The sequence below is a fragment of the Oryx dammah genome, unplaced genomic scaffold (assembly GCF_014754425.2).
Source record: "Oryx dammah isolate SB20612 unplaced genomic scaffold, SCBI_Odam_1.1 HiC_scaffold_17, whole genome shotgun sequence".
NCBI classification, from domain to species: Eukaryota; Metazoa; Chordata; class Mammalia; order Artiodactyla; family Bovidae; genus Oryx; species Oryx dammah.
The window spans coordinates 71,954,749-71,973,527 of record NW_024070201.1 but is presented as its reverse complement, the minus strand read 5'-3'; the positions used below and the strand labels follow the sequence as shown (position 1 = coordinate 71,973,527).

Here is an 18,779-nt window from a genome sequence, read left to right as displayed (position 1 = left end):
GGACAGAGGAGCCCGGCAGGCTACAGCCCGTGGGGTTGCAAGAGTTGGACACGACTGAGCGACTACTTCACCAAAGCCAGCACATGGTGACCCCAAAGCTCTGTTGAGATTAGTCCTCTGAGATGGAAATTTCTCCTCAGGCTCAACTGTATCACCCAAAGACAAGACCGAGTCAGCCAGGGCCCGCCCCAGCCCCCAAGACTGCCTGCCTGTGTCCAAGAGACAGCTCATCACCACGTGAGAGGCCATGGATGGGACATGAGGCTTGGAGTCGGACCATCTGAGTTCAAATCCCAGCTCTGCCCCTCCTCGCTTTGTGATCTTGAGCAAGTCAACCTTCTCTGGACCTCAGTTTCCTCATCACTGACCTCTCGGGGATCTGAGGAGAATCAGATGAGACAGTGAGTGGGTCAGAACTGCTCCATCGAAAGCAGTTGTGTGATTGTCTCATTGTTGTCACCGGCCCTGGGGGAGGGCCCTTAGGGCGTCTCACTTAGTAATTTAGGACCAGTTCACCTGAAAGCTGGGTGTCCTGTTTTGCCATAAAATGTGGTCATTGGGCCTTGCCAAGGCCTTTGAGATGTCAGTACTCAGGTCAACTTCACATCCTTGCTAAAGCCTCTCCTGACCTTTTCAGCCAGCACCGGCCACTCCTTCCGTAGAGCCTGCCTTGCCCAGCTCTTGCCGTCAGGCCGTGGTGTCGTCTGTCCCTTCAGTGAGGCCATGTCTAAAGGGAAGCCCTGGGGAGGTGCTTGGTGAATGAACAAACAAGTCAACCAAGGAATGAACAGATGCAACCCAAGCCACAGCGTCAGGGAGAAGAGAAGAGAAAAGGATCTGGGGCCTAAGCTAGGGTACGGAAAGGACCATGGGGTCTGGAGGAAGGCCGCATGGAGGCCCGCAGGGACCCTAGCCAGTAGTGGACTTTCTTTTCTTTCTCTCCAATTTTTAGAAAAATTTAAAAATACAAGTAAAAATAAAATTTACCATCGTAACCATTTTTAAGTGTACGGTCCAGTGGCATGAAGAGCATTCACAATGTTGTGCAACCATCACCACCATCCAGCCTCGTAACTCTCTTCACCTTGTCAAACTGAAACCCTGTCCCCATGAAACACTAACTCTGCTCCCTCCTGGGCCCCAGCCCCTGGCAGCCATTGTTCTACTTTGTGTCTCCATGAACTCGACCACTCCAGGGACTCGTGTAAGTGGACTCGTGCAGGATTTGCCTTTTTGTGACTGCTTTGTTTCCTTCAACATGATGTCCTCAAGGCGTATCTGTGCTGTAGCAGGTGCCGGAACTGCCCTCCTTTCTGAGGCTGAATAATTGTCCTCTGTGTGGAGGTTCATCTCCACCGACAAACACGGGTTGCTTGCATGTTCCAGCTATTGTTGGTGGGCTTTCTTTTTAACCACTTCTCTTTGGATGCAGGGAAACCTTACCCATTTGGACTAACTGTAAGAGAGCTGAAATTAAAATAGGCTCAAACAATACCAAGTACCTTTAAGTTCCAAGGATAGCTTGACCTCAGCTAACAAAATACTGCTTCCTACGGTCTTAGAAGAACCACATGCTTTAATGGGGTCTATGGAAAAATGAGAGTTTCCATAGGACTGAGGAGTCAAGGTTTGTCCTTTGAGTTGATCTGCCTTATGATTTTGAGTTCAGTGTGCAAGCCTGTTTGTAGAAGTCGTGGATGGTGCTGGTGAGGGGGAGGCAGAGAGATTGCTTACTAGACTCCAGTCTGGGTCCTGTACAAATTGTAACAAATGCCGGTTTCAGAACTTGGGTTCCTGGATAAAGTGGTTTCTTCCCATTTGTCTGCATTCTTGTTCTTTTTAAAAGCTTTTCGTTTTGACATGTTTTCAGACACCAGGAAAAGTTAAACGTAGAATACAAAGGATTCCCAGATCCCTTTGACACCGATCCCCCATATCTTAAAGTTTTACCATATTTGCATTATTGTCCTCACTCTCTCTTCTGCTCTTTCTGTATGTATATATTAATATATATTCAGACACACACATACATATTATTTCTTTCAGAACCGTTTTGGGGGTAAGTCGCAGACATAGGCCTTTTTACTTTTAAATACTTCGGTATTTAGCAGAGAATTGAATATAAATCCAGACCCAGTGTCAGGAAGAGGAAAAGAAATAATTAGTTGGATGTAAACTGGGGGATGGAATGACCCTGAAAACAAGGTCCCGAGAAAAGGCCTTGGTCCACACTGGAGGTCCCAGATGTTCTATGAAGGTCTATTGGGACAGTTTCACCAGAGCCAGCACTGAAGGTTGGATACGATGGGCAGATTTAGAGGCATCAGAGAGGAGGAATTTTCCTGTGGCTCCCACTCTTTTTTTCCCCTTCTTTCCTGACTCTGTCTCCTGGCTGCCCTGTCCCAGCCCACACTGGGTATCCATTCCAGGAGGGCCCAGAGGAAGATGCCCCAGGCTTGGGGTTCAAATCCTGCCTCTAAGCAGCTGTGCATTCTTAGACAAGTCCTTTACGCCCTCTGGCCTCAGTCTCTGGAGCTGTAAAATGGGCATATTTCACATGGTGGTTGTAAACAGCAGTGAGAGCATGCTAGTAAACCATGAAGCACAGCTCCTGGTGTGTAGTGAGAGCCCAGGGTTGAGTCCTTTTCCTTCCTGATTCTGGGGAGCCCCCTCGATCCTCTGGCTCGCAGGAAAGCCCTCCCCTCAGTGTGGAGTGATGGAAGAGGGGCCTGCAGTCCCCGAGACTGCTGACGCTTCTCTGGGGAAGAGCCCCGAGGAGCCAGCAACAAATCCACGAGCCGCCTGGACAGCTGACTGGGCAAAACCTGGGTGGGGTAGCCTGGGCATGGCTCACCTGTCAGTATCCGGAGGACCAGCGATGCCCCTCGGGTCTCCAGGAAGGGAGGAGATTGCGGGCAATAAGAGGAACTCGGGTCAGGCCGGCCGCCCGGTGGCTGGTGACGTTCAGGGGATTCCCTCTCTCTGAGCCTCGGTTTGCCCATCTGTAAAATGAGGGCGCTCAAGGCTGGGGACTGACACGCCAAGAACGTGGACACCCTCAGAACCGGAGGCGGAAAGAGCTCTGCGGAGAAGGGCAGGGACCCTCCTCACCCGCCGCTGTGTGGAGGGTGGGATATCGGCAGACACATAGTGGGACTGAATCACCGCTTGTTTGGCCAACCCTCCGGGCAGGGGCCTGGGTCTTTAACCAAACTGGGAGAAACACCTGGGGCCCTGGGGCCCTGGGGCCTCACTTCTGGCCCTGAGGAAGGTAATTGGGACTGCAGTGCCTCCTGGTGGCCAGTGTGAGCCACTGCAGCCTTGATCCTGACCTGCAGGATGGGGGTGCCTAGAGCCTTCAGGCAGGGGGCGCCCGCAAACCTGCCCTGTGGGTGAGGAGAACATCCGTCTTGGCTTCCTGGAGGGGGCTGCACCTCCTCTCTAACCCTCCTCTCTCTCCCTGGCAGAAGATCAGGCAGGGCTTGCTGATGTGAAGAAGCAGAGCAGCCAAAAGCCTTGCCCGAGGCCATAGCAGCGTCTGTAGCTACATGGGGCTTTGGTCCTACATGACCTGCCCCGTGGCTGGCTTCTCTGAGCCCCATCACCCCACAAGGACCAAGCTCCAGCCCCATGCCACAGCCACCCCACAGCAGGGTGTGCTGGGGATCACAGCCGCACACCTGCTCTGGAGCCCAGCCTCATGGCCTCGGGCCCCCTTGCTCTGGGTGCCCTTGTCCCCCTCAGCAGGGCGCGCAGAGCTGCCTGGAGCTACCAAAGGCAGAAGGAGCCGGGGCCCAGTTCAGGACCCCAAAGTGCATCAGGGCAGCCCTATTCCCAACGGCTCACGGTCGAGCGGGAGGCCAGACCTCACCACCATGCTTCAGAGTGGGGAATTCAGCCTTTAAGAGAGAAGCCTGACCCTGGGGTCAGAGAGGAAGAAGGAGTCGCCTTTGCATTGAACCTTGGAAGCTCAGTAGAAACAATTCACAGAAGAAGAAATGCAACAAATTAAAAGTTAACTTAACTATTAATGTGTGCCTGTGTGTGTAAGCGTGCTCGGCCTCAGTCATATCTGATTCTTTGTGGCCTCATGAGCTCTAGACTGCCAGGCTCGCGGGGTTTTTCTCAGCAAGAGTACTGGAGTGGGTTGCCATTTCGTCCTCCAGGAGATCCTCCCGACCCAGGGAGTGAGCTCCTGTCACCTGCATTGGCAAACGGACTCTTTACCACTGAGCCTCCTGGGAAGCCCACGTTAAAAAAAAAAAAGTAAATTCAAATGAGATTTCATTTTATCCATCACACTGGCAAAGATTTTTATAAACAGTGTAATGATTGGTACTTGTCCTGAAGAAGGCAGGCATGCTGAAAAAATGGGCACATTTCTAGAAGACACACTTATCAGAGCTCTTAAGGTGTGACTATGACCTAACTCAGTATTTCTAGTTCTTGGAACTTTTACAAAAGTAACTGCCACAAAAATGTCAAGGGACTTAACTATAAAGGTATTCATCACAGGCCTGTCACTATTTCAAACAATCAACAATCCGTATGCCCAACAGTAAAAGATTGAGGAAAGAAAATAGAGTTTGTATGACAGGATACTGAAAGAGGAACTCCCCAGGTCATTAGGTGCCCAATATGCTACTGGAGATCCGTGGAGAAATAACTCCAGAAAGAATGAAGGGATGGAGCCAAAGCAAAAACAATACCCAGTTGTGGATGTGACTGGTGATAGAAGCAAGATCAGATGCCGTAAAGAGCAATATTGTATAGGAACCTGGAATGTCAGGTCCATGAATCAAGGCAAATTGGAAGTGGTCAAACAAGAGATGGCAAGGGTGAACGTTGACATTCTAGGAATCAGTGAACTAAAATGGACTGGAATGGGTGAATTTAACTCAGATCACCATTATATCTACTACTGGGGGCAGGAATCCCTCAGAAGAAATGGAGTAGCCATCATGGTCAACAAAAGAGTCCGAAATGCAGTACTTGGATGCAATCTCAAAAATGACAGAATGATCTCTGTTCATCTCCAAGGCAAACTATTCAATATCACAGTTATCCAAGTGTATGCCCCAACCAGTAACGCTGAAGAAACTGAAGCTGAACGGTTTTATGAAGACCTACAAGACCTTTTAGAACTAACACCCAAAAAAGATGTCCTTTTCATTATAGAGGACTGGAATGCAAAAGTAGGAAGTCAAGAAACACCCGGAGTAACAGGCAAATTTGGCCTTGGAATGCGGAATGAAGCAGGGCAAAGACTAATAGAGTTTTGCCAAGAAAATGCACTGGTCATAGCAAACACCCTCTTCCAACAACACAAGAGAAGACTCTACACATGGACATCACCAGATGGTCAACACCGAAATCAGATTGATTATATTCTTTGCAGCCAAAGATGGAGAAGCTCTAGACAGTCAACAAAAACAAGACCAGGAGCTGACTGTGGCTCAGATCATGAACTCCTTATTACCAAATTCAGACTCAAATTGAAGAAAATGGGGAAAAATGCTAGACCATTCAGGTATGACCTAAATCAAATCCCTTATGATTATACAGTGGAAGTGAGAAATAGATTTAAGGGCCTAGATCTGATAGATAGAGTGCCTGATGAACTATGGAATGAGGTTCGTGACATTGTACAGAAGACAGGGATCAAGACCATCCCCATGGAAAAGAAATGCAAAAAAGCAAAATGGCTGTCTGGGGAGGCCTTACAAATAGCTGTGAAAAGAAGAGAGGTGAAAAGCAAAGGGGAAAAGGAAAGATACAAGCATCTGAATGCAGAGTTCCAAAGAATAGCAAGAAGAGATAAGAAAGCCTTCTTCAGCGATCAATGCAAAGAAATAGAGGAAAACAACAGAATGGGAAAGACTAGAGATCTCTTTAAGAAAATTAGAGATACTAAGGGAACATTTCATGCAAAGATGGGCTCGCTAAAGGACAGAAATGGTATGGACCTAACAGAAGCAGAAGATATTAAAAAGAGGTGGCAAGAATACACAGAAGAACTGTACAAAAAAGATCTTCATGACCCAGATAATCATGATGATGTGATCACTCATCTAGAGCCAGACATCCTGGAATGTGAAGTCAAGTGGGCCTTAGAGAACATCACTACGAACAAAGCTAGTGGAGGTGATGGAATTCCAGTTGAGCTGTTACAAATCCTGAAAGATGATGCTGTGAAAGTGCTGCACTCAATATGCCAGCACATTTGGAAAACTCAGCAGTGGCCACAGGACTGGAAAAGGTCAGTTTTCATTCCAATTCCAAAGAAAGGCAATGCAAAAGAATGCTCAAACTACCGCACAATTGTACTCATCTCACATGCTAGTAAAGTAATGCTCAAAATTCTCCAAGCCAGACTTCAGCAATATGTGAACCGTGAACTCCCTGATGTTCAAGCTGGTTTTAGAAAAAGCAGAGGAACCAGAGATCAAATTGCCAACATCCGCTGGATCATGGAAAAAGCAAGAGAGTTCCAGAAAAACGTCTATTTCTGTTTTATTGACTATGCCAAAGCCTTTGACTGTGTGGATCACAATAAACTGTGGAAAATTCTGAGAGAGATGGGAATACCATACCATCTGACCTGCCTCTTGAGAAATCTGTATGCAGGCCAGGAAGCAACAGTTAGAACTGGACATGGAACAACAGACTGGTTCAAATAGGAAAAGGAGTACGTCAAGGCTGTATATTGTCACCCTGCTTATTTAACTTCTATGCAGAGTACATCATGAGAAACGCTGGACTGGAAGAAACACAAGCTGGAATCAAGATTGCCGGGAGAAATATCAATATCCTCAGATATGCAGATGTCACCACCCTTATGGCAGAAAGTGAAGAGGAACTCAAAAGCCTCTTGATGAAAGTGAAAGAGGAGAGCGAAAAAGTTGGCTTAAAGCTCAACATTCAGAAAATGAAGATCATGGCATCTGGTCCCATCACTTCATGAGAAATAGATGGGGAAACAGTGGAAACAGTGTCAGACTTTTTTTGGGGGGGGCTCCAAAATCACTGCAGATGGTGACTGCAGCCATGAAATTAAAGACGCTTACTCCTTGGAAGAAAAGTTATGACCAACCTAGATAGCATATTCAAAAGCAGAGACAGTACTTTGCCGACTAAGGTCCGTCTAGTCAAGGCTATGATTTTTCCTGTGGTCATGTATGGATGTGAGAGTTGTACTGTGAAGAAGGCTGAGCACCGGAGAATTGATGCTTTTGAACTGTGGTGTTGGAGAAGACTCCTGAGAGTCCCTTGGACTGCAAGGAGATCCAACCAGTCCATTCTGAAGGAGATCAACCCTGGGATTTCTTTGGAGGGAATGATGCTGAAGCTGAAGCTCCAGTACTTTGGTCACCTCATGTGAAGAGTTGACTCATTGGAAAAGACTCTGATGCTGAGAGGGATTGGGGGCAGGAGGAGAAGGGGACGACCGAGGATGAGATGGCTGGATGGCATCACGGACTCGATGGACATGAGTCTGAGTGAACTCGGGGAGATGGTGATGGACAGGGAGGCCTGGCGTGCTGAGATTCATGGGGTTGCAAAGAGTCGGACACGACTGAGCAACTGAACTGAACTGTGCAATGGAATACTACGCAGCCATTAAAAACGATGTATTAGCAGAAGAGTATAGAATAGGATGGAAAGATGTACAGGGTAGTGATAGGTTTTAAAAAAGACTTTTATAAAAAATTATGTTTCCCTTTTCTGTTTATGTATTATAGTTTTCTTCTTTGGGCTTGCCTTCATATAGAACATAGATAACTATATGTAGTGGGGGTGGGGAGGAAAGCCACGAAGCTTACAGAGGAAGATACTCAGGGAGAGTAGGAGTTAGCCAGATGCACTAAGGGCAGAGGGCATCCCAGTGAGAAGGATGCAGGGGTGGGGAAGCCTGAAGCCGCTTGAGCACTGTGTTGGGGGCACGCGGGCAGGTCGGTGGAACCAGAAGCGAGGTGGAGGGGCAGGTGTGGCAAGACGTAAGTGTGAGGAGGACGGTGGCCAGTCCTGGCTGGGGAATCCTGAATGCCACAGTCAGCCTGACTCGAGCATTGGCAGTTTTAGCAAAAAATAAAAAATAAAAATCTAACAACAAAACCGGTATGTTCCATTTAATTTGAAGTTCAAATAAACAATGAATAATGTTCAGTACATTGTGCCCCTACATAAAAACAGGTTCCATTCCGAGAGCGAGTTCGTAACTTCACTTGGTTCGTAAGTCCAAGCAAGTTAGCCTAGATAGCCAACTAACAAAACCGGCTATATAGTACTGTACGGAAAGAGGTTTATCATACTTTACACACAAATAATATCAATACATAAAAACAAACAAGAAATAAAACATTTTTCATCTTCCAGTAGAGTACCTTGAAAAGTGCAGTAGTACAGTGTAACAGCTGGCATAGAGGGGCTGGCATCCCGCACACAAGCAAGAAGAGCTGCTGGCTGGAGGAGGGACAGGAGGTGGGAGATGGCAAAGCTGAAGGATTGTCAGCAGGAGGAGATGGTGGGGGCAAGCTGCAATTTCACTCAGGTCTGACTCTGAGGGAATACACGTTCCCATCTTTGAAAGTCTGCAACTCGAAGGTTTGTTTGTAGGGGACTTACTGCATAAGTATTTCCCATGCAATATTTGGGACATGCTTATACTTAAAAAGTGACTCACTGTTTCTCTGAAATTCTAATTTGACTGAGCACCCTGTACTCTATCTGATCATCCTGATTGGAAAAGCCCCTGATGCTGGGAAAGACTGAGGGCAGGAGGGAAAGGAGGTGGCAGAAGATGAGATGGTTGGGTGGCATCCCTGACTCAATGGCCATGAGTTTGAGCAAACCCTGGGAGCTAGTGAAGGACAGGGAAGCCTGGTGTGCTGCAGTCCATGGAGTTGCAAAGAGTCGGACACAGTTCAGCAACTGAACCACAACGAGAGCTCTGGGAACCAGCGAAGGCCTTTGGATAGGGTGGCCTAGACCAGGAGAGTGTGTCTTAGACACTGTCTCTGGTTGCAGTGGAGCGTGGTGAGTCTGACAGCCGAGAAACTGGTGAGGTCTGAACGTAAGCCAGAGCTCTGGGACTCTCCAGCACCCACCAGGCCTCAGAGTCGTGGGGGCTGGTGCCCAGTTTGTGAGAACGGTAGCTAGTCCCCAGCGCGGAAGGGGCCTTTCTCTGAAGCATCACTGCCATTCCTCCACCTGGTTCCTGGCAGCACTTCCCTCCACCTCCCCATCACACAGCCCAGTCCCAAACCTACCAGAGCTGGCACCATTCCAGATTCTAGCCGCTGCTTTCACATAGCATTTAAAAATCATGAAAGCAATTCCTGTTTATGGTAGGACAAATAAGAAAATTAAGTCAGACTAGGAAAAAAAAAAAATAGCAACTAAACCCAGATACCGATATTCTTTACTTCTGGAAAGTGCCAGAAGTTTCTAAGGACAGACACTGCATCCTCACTTCCCCCTTTTTTTAAAATGAGGTTTACTGTAACATGAACAACTTTCAAGTAATAAAATGGTATTCTTGCACAACAGTTTCTTTCATTTTTCATCAGTGTTTTTTGAATCCCTTCTGCATACCAGCCGCAATACTAGGCATTAAACCAAAAGGCTAAGCCAAACAAGTATATTCAGATATATTCCCTGTTTTATGGAAGGGAGAGAGAGAGACAATAAATGAAGGAAAAAACAAATAAATACAAAATAATACGTGTTAAATAACAAGAGAGAAACAGTCTGTAGAATAAAGAAAACCAGGAAGGATCTTCCAGTTATGGAAATATCATCCTTTATTTGACCAATCTCCTATTAATAGAGATTTTGCTTCTTTTCAATTTTCCCATATAATAATGCCACGAGGAACTTTCTCTCTAGTTAATTCTTTGTGCCCATCCATAATTCTGTCTTTAGTTTAAATCCCTAGAGGTGAGATTTCTGGGTGAAGACATACAAACATTTTACCTGCTTAGTTTTTCTTTACTATATTTAAACCCAGTTTTGTATTTTCTCTATAGTTTTATATATTTTTTATTTTTTAATATTTTTATGTATTTTTGGCTGTGCTGGATCTTCCTTTGCCGCGCGAGCTTTTCTCTAGTTGCGGTGTGCGGGCTTCTCATTGTCGTGGCCCCTCTGGTTGTGGAGTCCAGGCTCCAGGGCATCCTGGCTTTAGTACTTGCTGCATGTGGGCTCAGCGTTTGAGGTTCTCAGGCTCTAGAGCACAGGCTCGATAGTCACGTTGCAGTTTGGCAACCCACTCCAGTATCCTTGCCTGGAAAAGCCCGTGGGCCGAGGAGCCTGGTGGGCTGCAGTTCATGGGGTTGCAGAGAGTCGAACACAACTGAGCAACTGACAGACAGAGAGATGGCCTTAGCTGCTGCACAGCATGTGGGGTCTTCCCGGACCAGGGATCGAACCTATGCCTCCTGCACTGGCAGGCAGATTCTTTACCCCTGAGCCACCAGGGAAGCCCTGTAGTTTGCATATTTTTTATTTTTAAAATAGCATGCTGAAAAATTTAAACTGAGGAGGGCGCGTGATTTTATGAATTTGAACGTGTTCCTGTACAGACCCGAGTACTCACAATCACACCTGGGATACAAGCTTGGATAATTCCACACCCCAGCCCTTTGGGGTTAAAGCCGCCCCCAGCCCTCAGCCCCAGGCCACCGGTGATCTGTTCTCTGTCCTGGTACCGTTTGTTTGTTCTCCAGTTGCTAAGCTGTGTCTGACTCTTCGTGACCTCATGGACCGTCAGGCTCCTGGGTCCTCCACTGTCTCCTGGAGTTTGCTCAAATTCACGTCCACTGAGTTGGTTACCTTTCCCAGAATGGCATGCAATAAATAAGTGGAGTCAGGCACCATATACCTCTGGAGACTGGCTTCTGTCTTTGAGAGTCATCCATGCCATAGTCCACGTCACTAGTTTGCTCCTTTCTTCGCTGAGTAGTAGCCCACTGGGTGGCTGCTCCATGGTTTAAAGGACGTTTGGGCTGTTTCCAGTTTGAGGCGATTGTGAATGAGCCACTACGAATGTTTGCATACAGGTTTGCCGTGAAAAGAAGTGTTTGTCTCTCGAGGGCAAATGCCTAGCTGTGGGATTTCTGGCTCGAGCCATGAGAGTGCGTTTCATGGTGTAAGACAGCTGCGCTGTTTTCCCACCATTGATGGAAGCGAGTTCTGTGCACTTCAGTTCCTTGATACTGCTTGGTATCGTCGAGTTGTTTATTTCCATCACAGTAGGTGTGTAGCCGTATCTCATGAATATCCCTAGTAAATAATCTCTAATAGGTAATACGTTGAGCTGGTTATTATGTTTGTTAGTTGCTCAGCCTTGTCCGACTCTTTGGGATCCTGTGAACTGTAGCCCACCAGGCTCCTCTGTCTAGGAAATTCTCCAGGCAAGGGAATAGGGTAGCCATTCCCTTCTCCAGGGGATCTTCCCAACCCAGGGATTGAACCTGGGTCTCCTACATTGCAGGCGGATTCTTCACCATCTGAACCACCAGATGTATATCTTCTTGGGTGAAATGTCCATTCAAATAGTTTACCCATCTATCCTGCTAAGTGCCATGCTTTATTCCCGTTTCACTAGTTTCCTGCTAATGTGCTTTTTACTGTTCTTCCAGGACCCTGTCCGGGAAACCACATCACATTTAGTCCCCCATGTCTCAGCCTCCTGTGATGTGTGACCATTTCTCAGACTTTCCTTGTTTGGAGAAGCACATTTGGGCCTTGGGTGGGTGTGTGTTGGTGGCAGGAGTGCCTACATCACCTTGTGGGTGGCTGGCTGAGTCCCTGGCTCACCTCTCCTCTTCCACCTGGCAGTTCCTCCTGGACAGGAACACAGTCCATCTCAGCCTGGTACACACAGATATGCTCCACGTGTGTTTGCTGAAAGGTCGCCCCAGCACGAGCTCCCCCTTTGGTTTATTTTATTGGGCCTGGGCCTAAAACTCGGGCCATCCAAGCTGAACTCCAGACAGCCCAGTGGCAGATAAGGTGGGCTGGGGACATGATCGATGGCTCACCTTTAACCTCTGTCCCCAACCCCGCACAACTGTTTGGACAGCGATGCGTTTACTTGGTGCCCTTTAAACAGCATGAAAGGGCCTCACGCTGGCCTGTTTTGTTTAAGGAGATTGCATTGGCGCTGTGCACGCTGCCACAGGGCGTGTGAGGCTGGCTCACCCGAGAACAGGGCGAGCGGTGTGTCCCCCATAAAGCAGATGTTTGGAGGAAAAATAGATAAAATCAAAACCATGGAGGATAAAATTACTCCAGCCCCTTAGACAGACGCTCCATACATCAGAGCGTGTGCACAAGTACACACACACACACACACACACAACTCATGTCCAGACCCACCCACGGGTGCCTGCAGGCTCATGCTCACTCACACACACACACAATAGCACACATCCACTGGCACACACGGCCCACTTGTGTGCCTGCCCTTGACCACACAAGCCTGCGTGCTCCGCAGACCTATCCGCAGGCAACTACACCTATGCTCCCCACACCCATTCACAACAGCAGGTTTGTACTACATGCCCGAGGGCGCACATCCGTGCACACGAAAGGGATACACGCAGACAGGGCTCCAGCATCCTCTCCCCAAATGGCTTCAGAAGCTCATTCTCCTTAAATCACAGTCACAAAAATAATTCTCTTGAAATCACAGTCATGAAAAAAAAAATTAAGGTGAACTTTGGAAATCTTTCAAGGCCTTTCATGTCAAAAAAAAAAAGGTTAGACTAGGTTGGAGCAATACCCTAGGGTTCAACCAGGATGAGTACATAGAAGCTAAGGGGATGAAGGGGCTTTCCTGGTGGCTCAGACAGTAAAGAATCCGCCTGAAATGCAAGAGACCTGGGTTAGATCCTTGGGTCTGGAAGATCCCTGGAGGAGGGAATGGCAACCCACTCCAGTATTTTTGCCTAGGGAATTCCATGGGCAGAGGACTCTGGTGGGCGAAGAATCAGACACAACTGAGTGACTAAGCACGCAAGCAAGAGAATGAAGAAAGGTCCCCCGTTTCTTGTATCTCTTAAAATCCAGCAGCCAAGGCTGTCTGGCACAGACCAGGTGGCCCCCAGAAGAGGCGAGGCCTCCTCCCCAGGAGGAGATCAGGCTCAAGGGTGTCTGTGACTCCGGATGAAGAATAAGCCTTGAACCAAATGCTGCCCACTCATCGGAAGTGGTCATGGGAGTCTCTGAAGGGTGTGCATCCCTCCTGGGGGGGGAGGCACTCCAGATTCTCGATGTTCTGTGCACAATACATGATTCCTCTGGGTAGTCTGGGATGTATTTCCAGATCAAGACATTCCAGGGGAAGCTGCAGCTCGAGAGGACGTTGTCTTGGGCCCCCAAAGCCTGGGACAAGGCCCGCCCAGGGGTCCCTCCCCGCTCTGGGCGGGGCCAGAGACCAAGAGGAGGAGCTGCTCCAGGGAGGATGGGGGGAAGCCAGCTGGGCAGGCAGATGGTCCTATCGAGGTCTGTCATCGTTCAGCTTCATGCCAGCAGCGGATGCCATGTGGCCTCAAGAAGGCGTGCCCGGCAAAGGGGTTAGCTGGGGTTTTCCAGGGGCCTTTCCTGTTTCCTGGTGTGGCAGTGCAATAAAGGCAGAGCCGGTTCCTGGCAGATCCTGGACTGGGTTTCTGGAAATGTCAACTCCAGAGCCCCCATTCGGCACTCCTCCTGTGGCCTCCCTCAGGGTGTCCCTCTTGCTCGCTGCATGGAGATGTCATCTGTGTCTGCCTGTCCTTCCTCCTCCTGCCCTCCTTGTGGTCTGCCCTCTTCCCCTCTTGTCCCTCGGTGATCTCACCTCCTCCTCCTGTTTCAGCTGTCAGTTCTGATGGAGGCTCTACTCACTGCATGCCCCTCTTTCATGCATCCTCACCACCTTTCTCCATTGTCTCCGAGGATGCGTTTGTTCAACAGACGTCTCTGCACGTACCCTATAGGTACTGGCAGTGAGTGCACAGAGGTAGCTGGACAGGGGGAGAGCTCGATAATGTTTGTATTGTCCATTGATTCCTTGGTAACCTCCTGCCTGCCCTATCCTGGGCTGAGCAGGGACAAATGGCCCAAGGTTCCAGCCCTCAGGGAACTGGTTCCCTAAGGAGAAGCTGGACCTTCAGAGTTTGATTAAAACATAGGCAGCGACTAGAAGGAGGGGGTCTGTATGATTGTTGTAGTCTGGGAAGGCTTCCTGGAGGAGCTGGTGCTTGACTGGACCTTGGAGGTCAGCTGGAAAAAAGGGACGTTCCAGGCAGGTGGACAGAGGAGGAGGTGACGGAGAGCAAGGAAGTCAGCGGTTTCCTTTGTTCAGGAGTGATTCAGCCTGAGGCTCGGGCCCTCTGTCTTCAGCGGCCGTCTTAAGGAGGGCCTTACGGAGCAAGCTGGGTCCTGACCAGGCCCAGGTCTCGAGCCATGGTTCCAAATCTCTACCCAGCCTCTCTGGATCCTCTAGTTGGAGAGCGATCTGCTGGCTTTGCCCAGGCCCACCACCACCACCCATCCCATCCCTGGCATTCACCTGTCTCACATGGGCCTGTTAAACTTGGGGCCTCCTACAGAACAGCAGCGAGAGCTGTATTTATTCAGGAGGATGGAACACTCAGAGGCATGGTAGCCATCTCCAGATGTCTGCAGGGGTGCCTTGGGGAAGGCCCATGGAGGTTTAGAACCCGCGCCAATGAGCCAGCCCTCAGGAGACAGACACAGGCTGGACCTATGGACAGATGTTCCAGTGGTCGTGGGGATGATGAGCTCCGTCACCAAAGCTTGAATGACAGTACTGGGTGCAGATGCTTATAGGGTGGCAGGAGGTGGGAACTGATGCCCCCAAGCCTGGCACTTTGGGAATGAGTACCTTGGCTTGTCACTCTAATGGGCTGGGTCAGAACCTTGGGAAATTTTCCTTTGCTGTCTCAATTAGGGGCCCAGCCTCAGAACCTAAAGTGAAGTCAGTGAAGTCACTCAGTCATGTCCGACTCTTTGTGACTCCATGGCCTATAGACTACCAGGCTCCTCCATCCATGGAACTTTCCAAGCAAGAGTGGGCTACCATTTCCTTCTCCAGGGGATCTTCCCAACCCAGGGATCGAACCCGGGTCTCCTGCATTACAGACAGATGCTTTACTGCCTGAGCCACGTAAAGCATGACTGAAAATCAAGACTTGAGATTTGGAAGGTTTTGTCCCTCTTCAAGGGCCAGAGAGGCCTCGGTTTGCCAGAATCCCTTCCGTCTTGAAATCTTGAAGCCTTTCTAGTTAGCTGACGTTTGCCTGGACAGATATGCCCCCAACCTCTCCCCACTCCAGGTCCCAAGGGGAAGGTCCCACTGGAGACTAAGGCGGGAGGGCTGCCCCAGGGGTCCGAGACGCCATTCCTGCCTGCTCTCCCACTGCGGACAGGGCTTGCCTGCTCCCATCAGCACGGGAGGCTCTGGCACTTGGAAGGCGTCGTCTGAAGTCACAGGCAGGCTTCAGGAGACCCGGGATGACGTAGATCTCCACACCTTGGGCCTGGGGTCTCCCACGCTGCTCCCCTCACCATGCTGTCTCCCCGCTCCTACCCTTTCAGTGGGTGGATGGAGGTGGGGAAACTTCTCTACTTGGACGACTGGGTGTTCAACCAGCTCCGCCCGCAGTGAGCCTAGAACCAGCTCAGCGGGGGTGGGTTTCTCCCAGGGGCCGCATCCTCACTCTCTCATCTCAGGGACTGGTTCTCTGCCTCCTTGATGCACAGACCACACCTCTTGATTACGTGAGGCCCTGGGGATTCCTTCTGGTCTTCCCTGTCTTCCCGGGAAAGGCCCCAAGACCACAGGGTAGGAGTGAAGGACTGACCCAGAGCTGAGAGGCTGCACCCTGTCCCTAATTAGGGCACATTTCTTACTCTCTCTGGCCTCCATTTCCCCTGAATTAACACAAGGAGTTTAGTCCCCACTGTCCCTCGATGTTTATAACGTGGTTTCCCCTGCCTTGGCCCAGCCCCTTTTGCTGTGTGGGGTGGTCCTGAGCCCAGGCTGGATGCCAGAGGATACGGGAAGGGTCCACGGGGTCATGGGATGGGGTCTGGGCAGCAGGGCTTGGGCAGAAGGGGCAGGGGCTGCAGCCACTGCCTGCCCCCCCCGAGTCTGGCCTCCAGGAAGTTGCATAACAGAGATGTTTATTTTTGGTGAGACTGGGTGGGATTTCTTCTCTTTAAAAAAAAAAAAAAAAACCCAAAACATAAAACATATTTGTCTGCCAGGAAGATAAATATCTTTGGTGAAAGCTCTCAGCCCAGCTGCCAGCTGCGGTTTACATGACGCTGTCACCGAAGCCGTGGCGGTCTGCGTGTGCCTAGACTCACATGGGTGTCATCCGTGGTGCCCAAGGGCCAGCCCCCCAGCCTGCTGGCACCCATGCTGTCAGTGGCCCTCAGGAACAGCCTCCCGAAGCTGCTTCCAGGCCTGCTCTGAGCATTCACCTCCACTCCCTTTCCTCACCACCTTGGGGAGAATGACAGAGGCAACCTGTCCCTCTCAGCTCCCAGCAATAAGAGAGCCTCCAGTAAACGCAGAGCGCCAGGGAGGAGGGCGGATCCGAAGCTTCAGCCCCAGGATCTGGTCAGAATCAAGGGACTGGGACGAGAGGCAGCGTCCTGACACCTAACACCTGGGGCTCAGATCTATTCCCAGAGGAGGAGACTGAAGGTCAGAGTGGTGGGAGCCCACACCGACCACAAATGCTTGTTGTGATCAGAGCTTTCACACGTGAAAGGCTTTGTCAGATGCTCCCCACACATGTCTTATTATCCTGTATGTTATTTCACTCTATAAAAGTCACAGTCCCCAGTGGAATTTGGCTCAGAGAGGGACTCACACCCCATCCACACCCACTCCTGGGCTCGGGGGCTCCAGGGAGGGCCTGCCCACTGGGAGGACTCCTCCAGGGCTAGACTCTTCTGCTGTTCACAAGTCTAGACCAGAACAGGAAGTAACTTTACCTGTAAGATGTTTTAATCCCACAGCTACCCTTTGAAAGAAAAGAAGGAAAGAAAGTGAAGTCGCTCAGTCGTGTCTGACTCTTTGCAACCCCATGGACTGTAGCCCACCAGGCTCCTCTGTCCATGGGGATTCTCCAGGCAAGAATACTACAGTGGGTTGCCATTTCCTTCTCCAGGAGATCTTCCTGACCCAGGGATTGAACCCAGGTCTCCCACATTGCAGGCAGGCGCTTTACCATCTGAGCCACCGGGGAAGTCCCTATGAGGGAGATCCAAGCATCTGCGCCCTCGTTTCATAGAGGGGGAAACTGAGGCACAGAGAGGTTCAGCAAACGGTCCAAGCACACAGCTCAGGAGTCAGACATGGGGGGAACTCACACCCTGGGGCCAGTTGCAGGGCCTGTCCCCTCACCTCCACCCTGGGGCGAGTGTGTCTGCCCAGGGCGCTGACAGGGCTATCTGAACAGGGATGAGCGCGCCCTCCCTGCCCTGCCCTCTGTCTTCTCACCTTGACCTGCACTGGCTAACTGGTCCTTGCCAGCTCTGAGCGTCCAGGAATCAGCCGGCAGAGTCCCATTCTGCTAGACCGCGGTGGCTGTGGGCCCCGGGCCATGAGCTTTGTGTAAATCTGCTGGGGCCCCCAGCTCAGCATCCTGGGCATGTCACGGGGAGGACTCCCTATTTCCTTAGTAAACACAGCCCCCGCCTGGAGGGGGCAGGATGCTGAACCCCAAACAGAACCAGGCCAGGCAAGGAGGAGCCTCTCCTCCTCACCCTAAGGTCAGTTGGGCCAGACATGGTTGCTGGCTGAGCTCTTGAGTCCGAAGGACTGAGTCAGCATCCTCAACACCCAAAGGAGAAGTTCTGGCAAAGGGAGTCCTTCTAGAGGGAGGAGCCCAGGGTCAGTGGGGGCGGAGGGTAAATGTTATAGAGGTCAGATTGGCTGGCCTAGAGTCACAGGACATGGGTGCTAAAAGGGGCCCATGCTGACCTAATGGCAAAGAGGCTCAGAGAGGGAAAGAAACTTACCCAAGGTCACACAGCACGTTAATGACAGTAGAACCCAGGCCTCCGGACCTTGCATCCAGTGCTTCCGGGAGAAGGGAAAAGCAGGGAACGGCTTCCCCGTCCCTCCTCCCTCTCGGGCTGGGTTCAGCCATTGCTTTTTTGACTTTGTTTCCTCCCCCTTCAGCCAAAGAGAGCTCCCTGGGTGAGCCGGAGTTGCCACCCGACTCTGACACGGTGGGGATGGACAGCAGCTACCTCAGTGTGAAGGAAGCTGGGGTGAAGGGGCCCCAGGAACGGGCCAGCGCCGACCTCCCCAGCCCGCTGGAGAAGGCCGACTCGGAGAGCAACAAGGGCAAAAAGCGGCGGAACAGAACCACCTTCACCAGCTACCAGCTGGAGGAGCTGGAGAAGGTCTTCCAGAAGACCCACTACCCCGACGTGTACGCGCGGGAGCAGCTGGCCATGAGGACCGACCTCACCGAGGCCCGTGTGCAGGTCAGTGAGGGCGCCGGGGAAGGCGGGGAGAGCGGGGCCGGCCCTTCCACCGGTGGCCCGAGCCAGGGCCGCTTGCCCGTCCCAGGCGCACCAGGGCTTTCTTCACCTCGGCTCAAGGAGCTTGCCCCCCGCACCCCTGCCGTAACCAGAGCAGGTAGGAGCTCGCCCCTGGTGCCCCTGCCTTAACCAGAGCAGGTAGGAGCTCGCCTCCGGTGCCCCTGCCGTAACCAGAGCAGGTAGGAGCTCACCCCCACGCCCCTGCC

General features: G+C 50.8%; 1 protein-coding gene across 1 annotated transcript in view; it reads left to right on the top strand.

Annotated features, from left to right (window-relative positions):
• The window catches only part of ALX4 (ALX homeobox 4), a 48,524-nt gene that overhangs the window by 18,104 nt on the left and 11,641 nt on the right, over positions 1-18,779 (top strand). Inside the window, exon 2 of the mRNA XM_040259058.1 lies at positions 18,206-18,516. Within this exon, the coding sequence (XP_040114992.1) occupies positions 18,206-18,516 (311 nt within the window). The remainder of the gene's footprint in view (positions 1-18,205; positions 18,517-18,779) is intronic.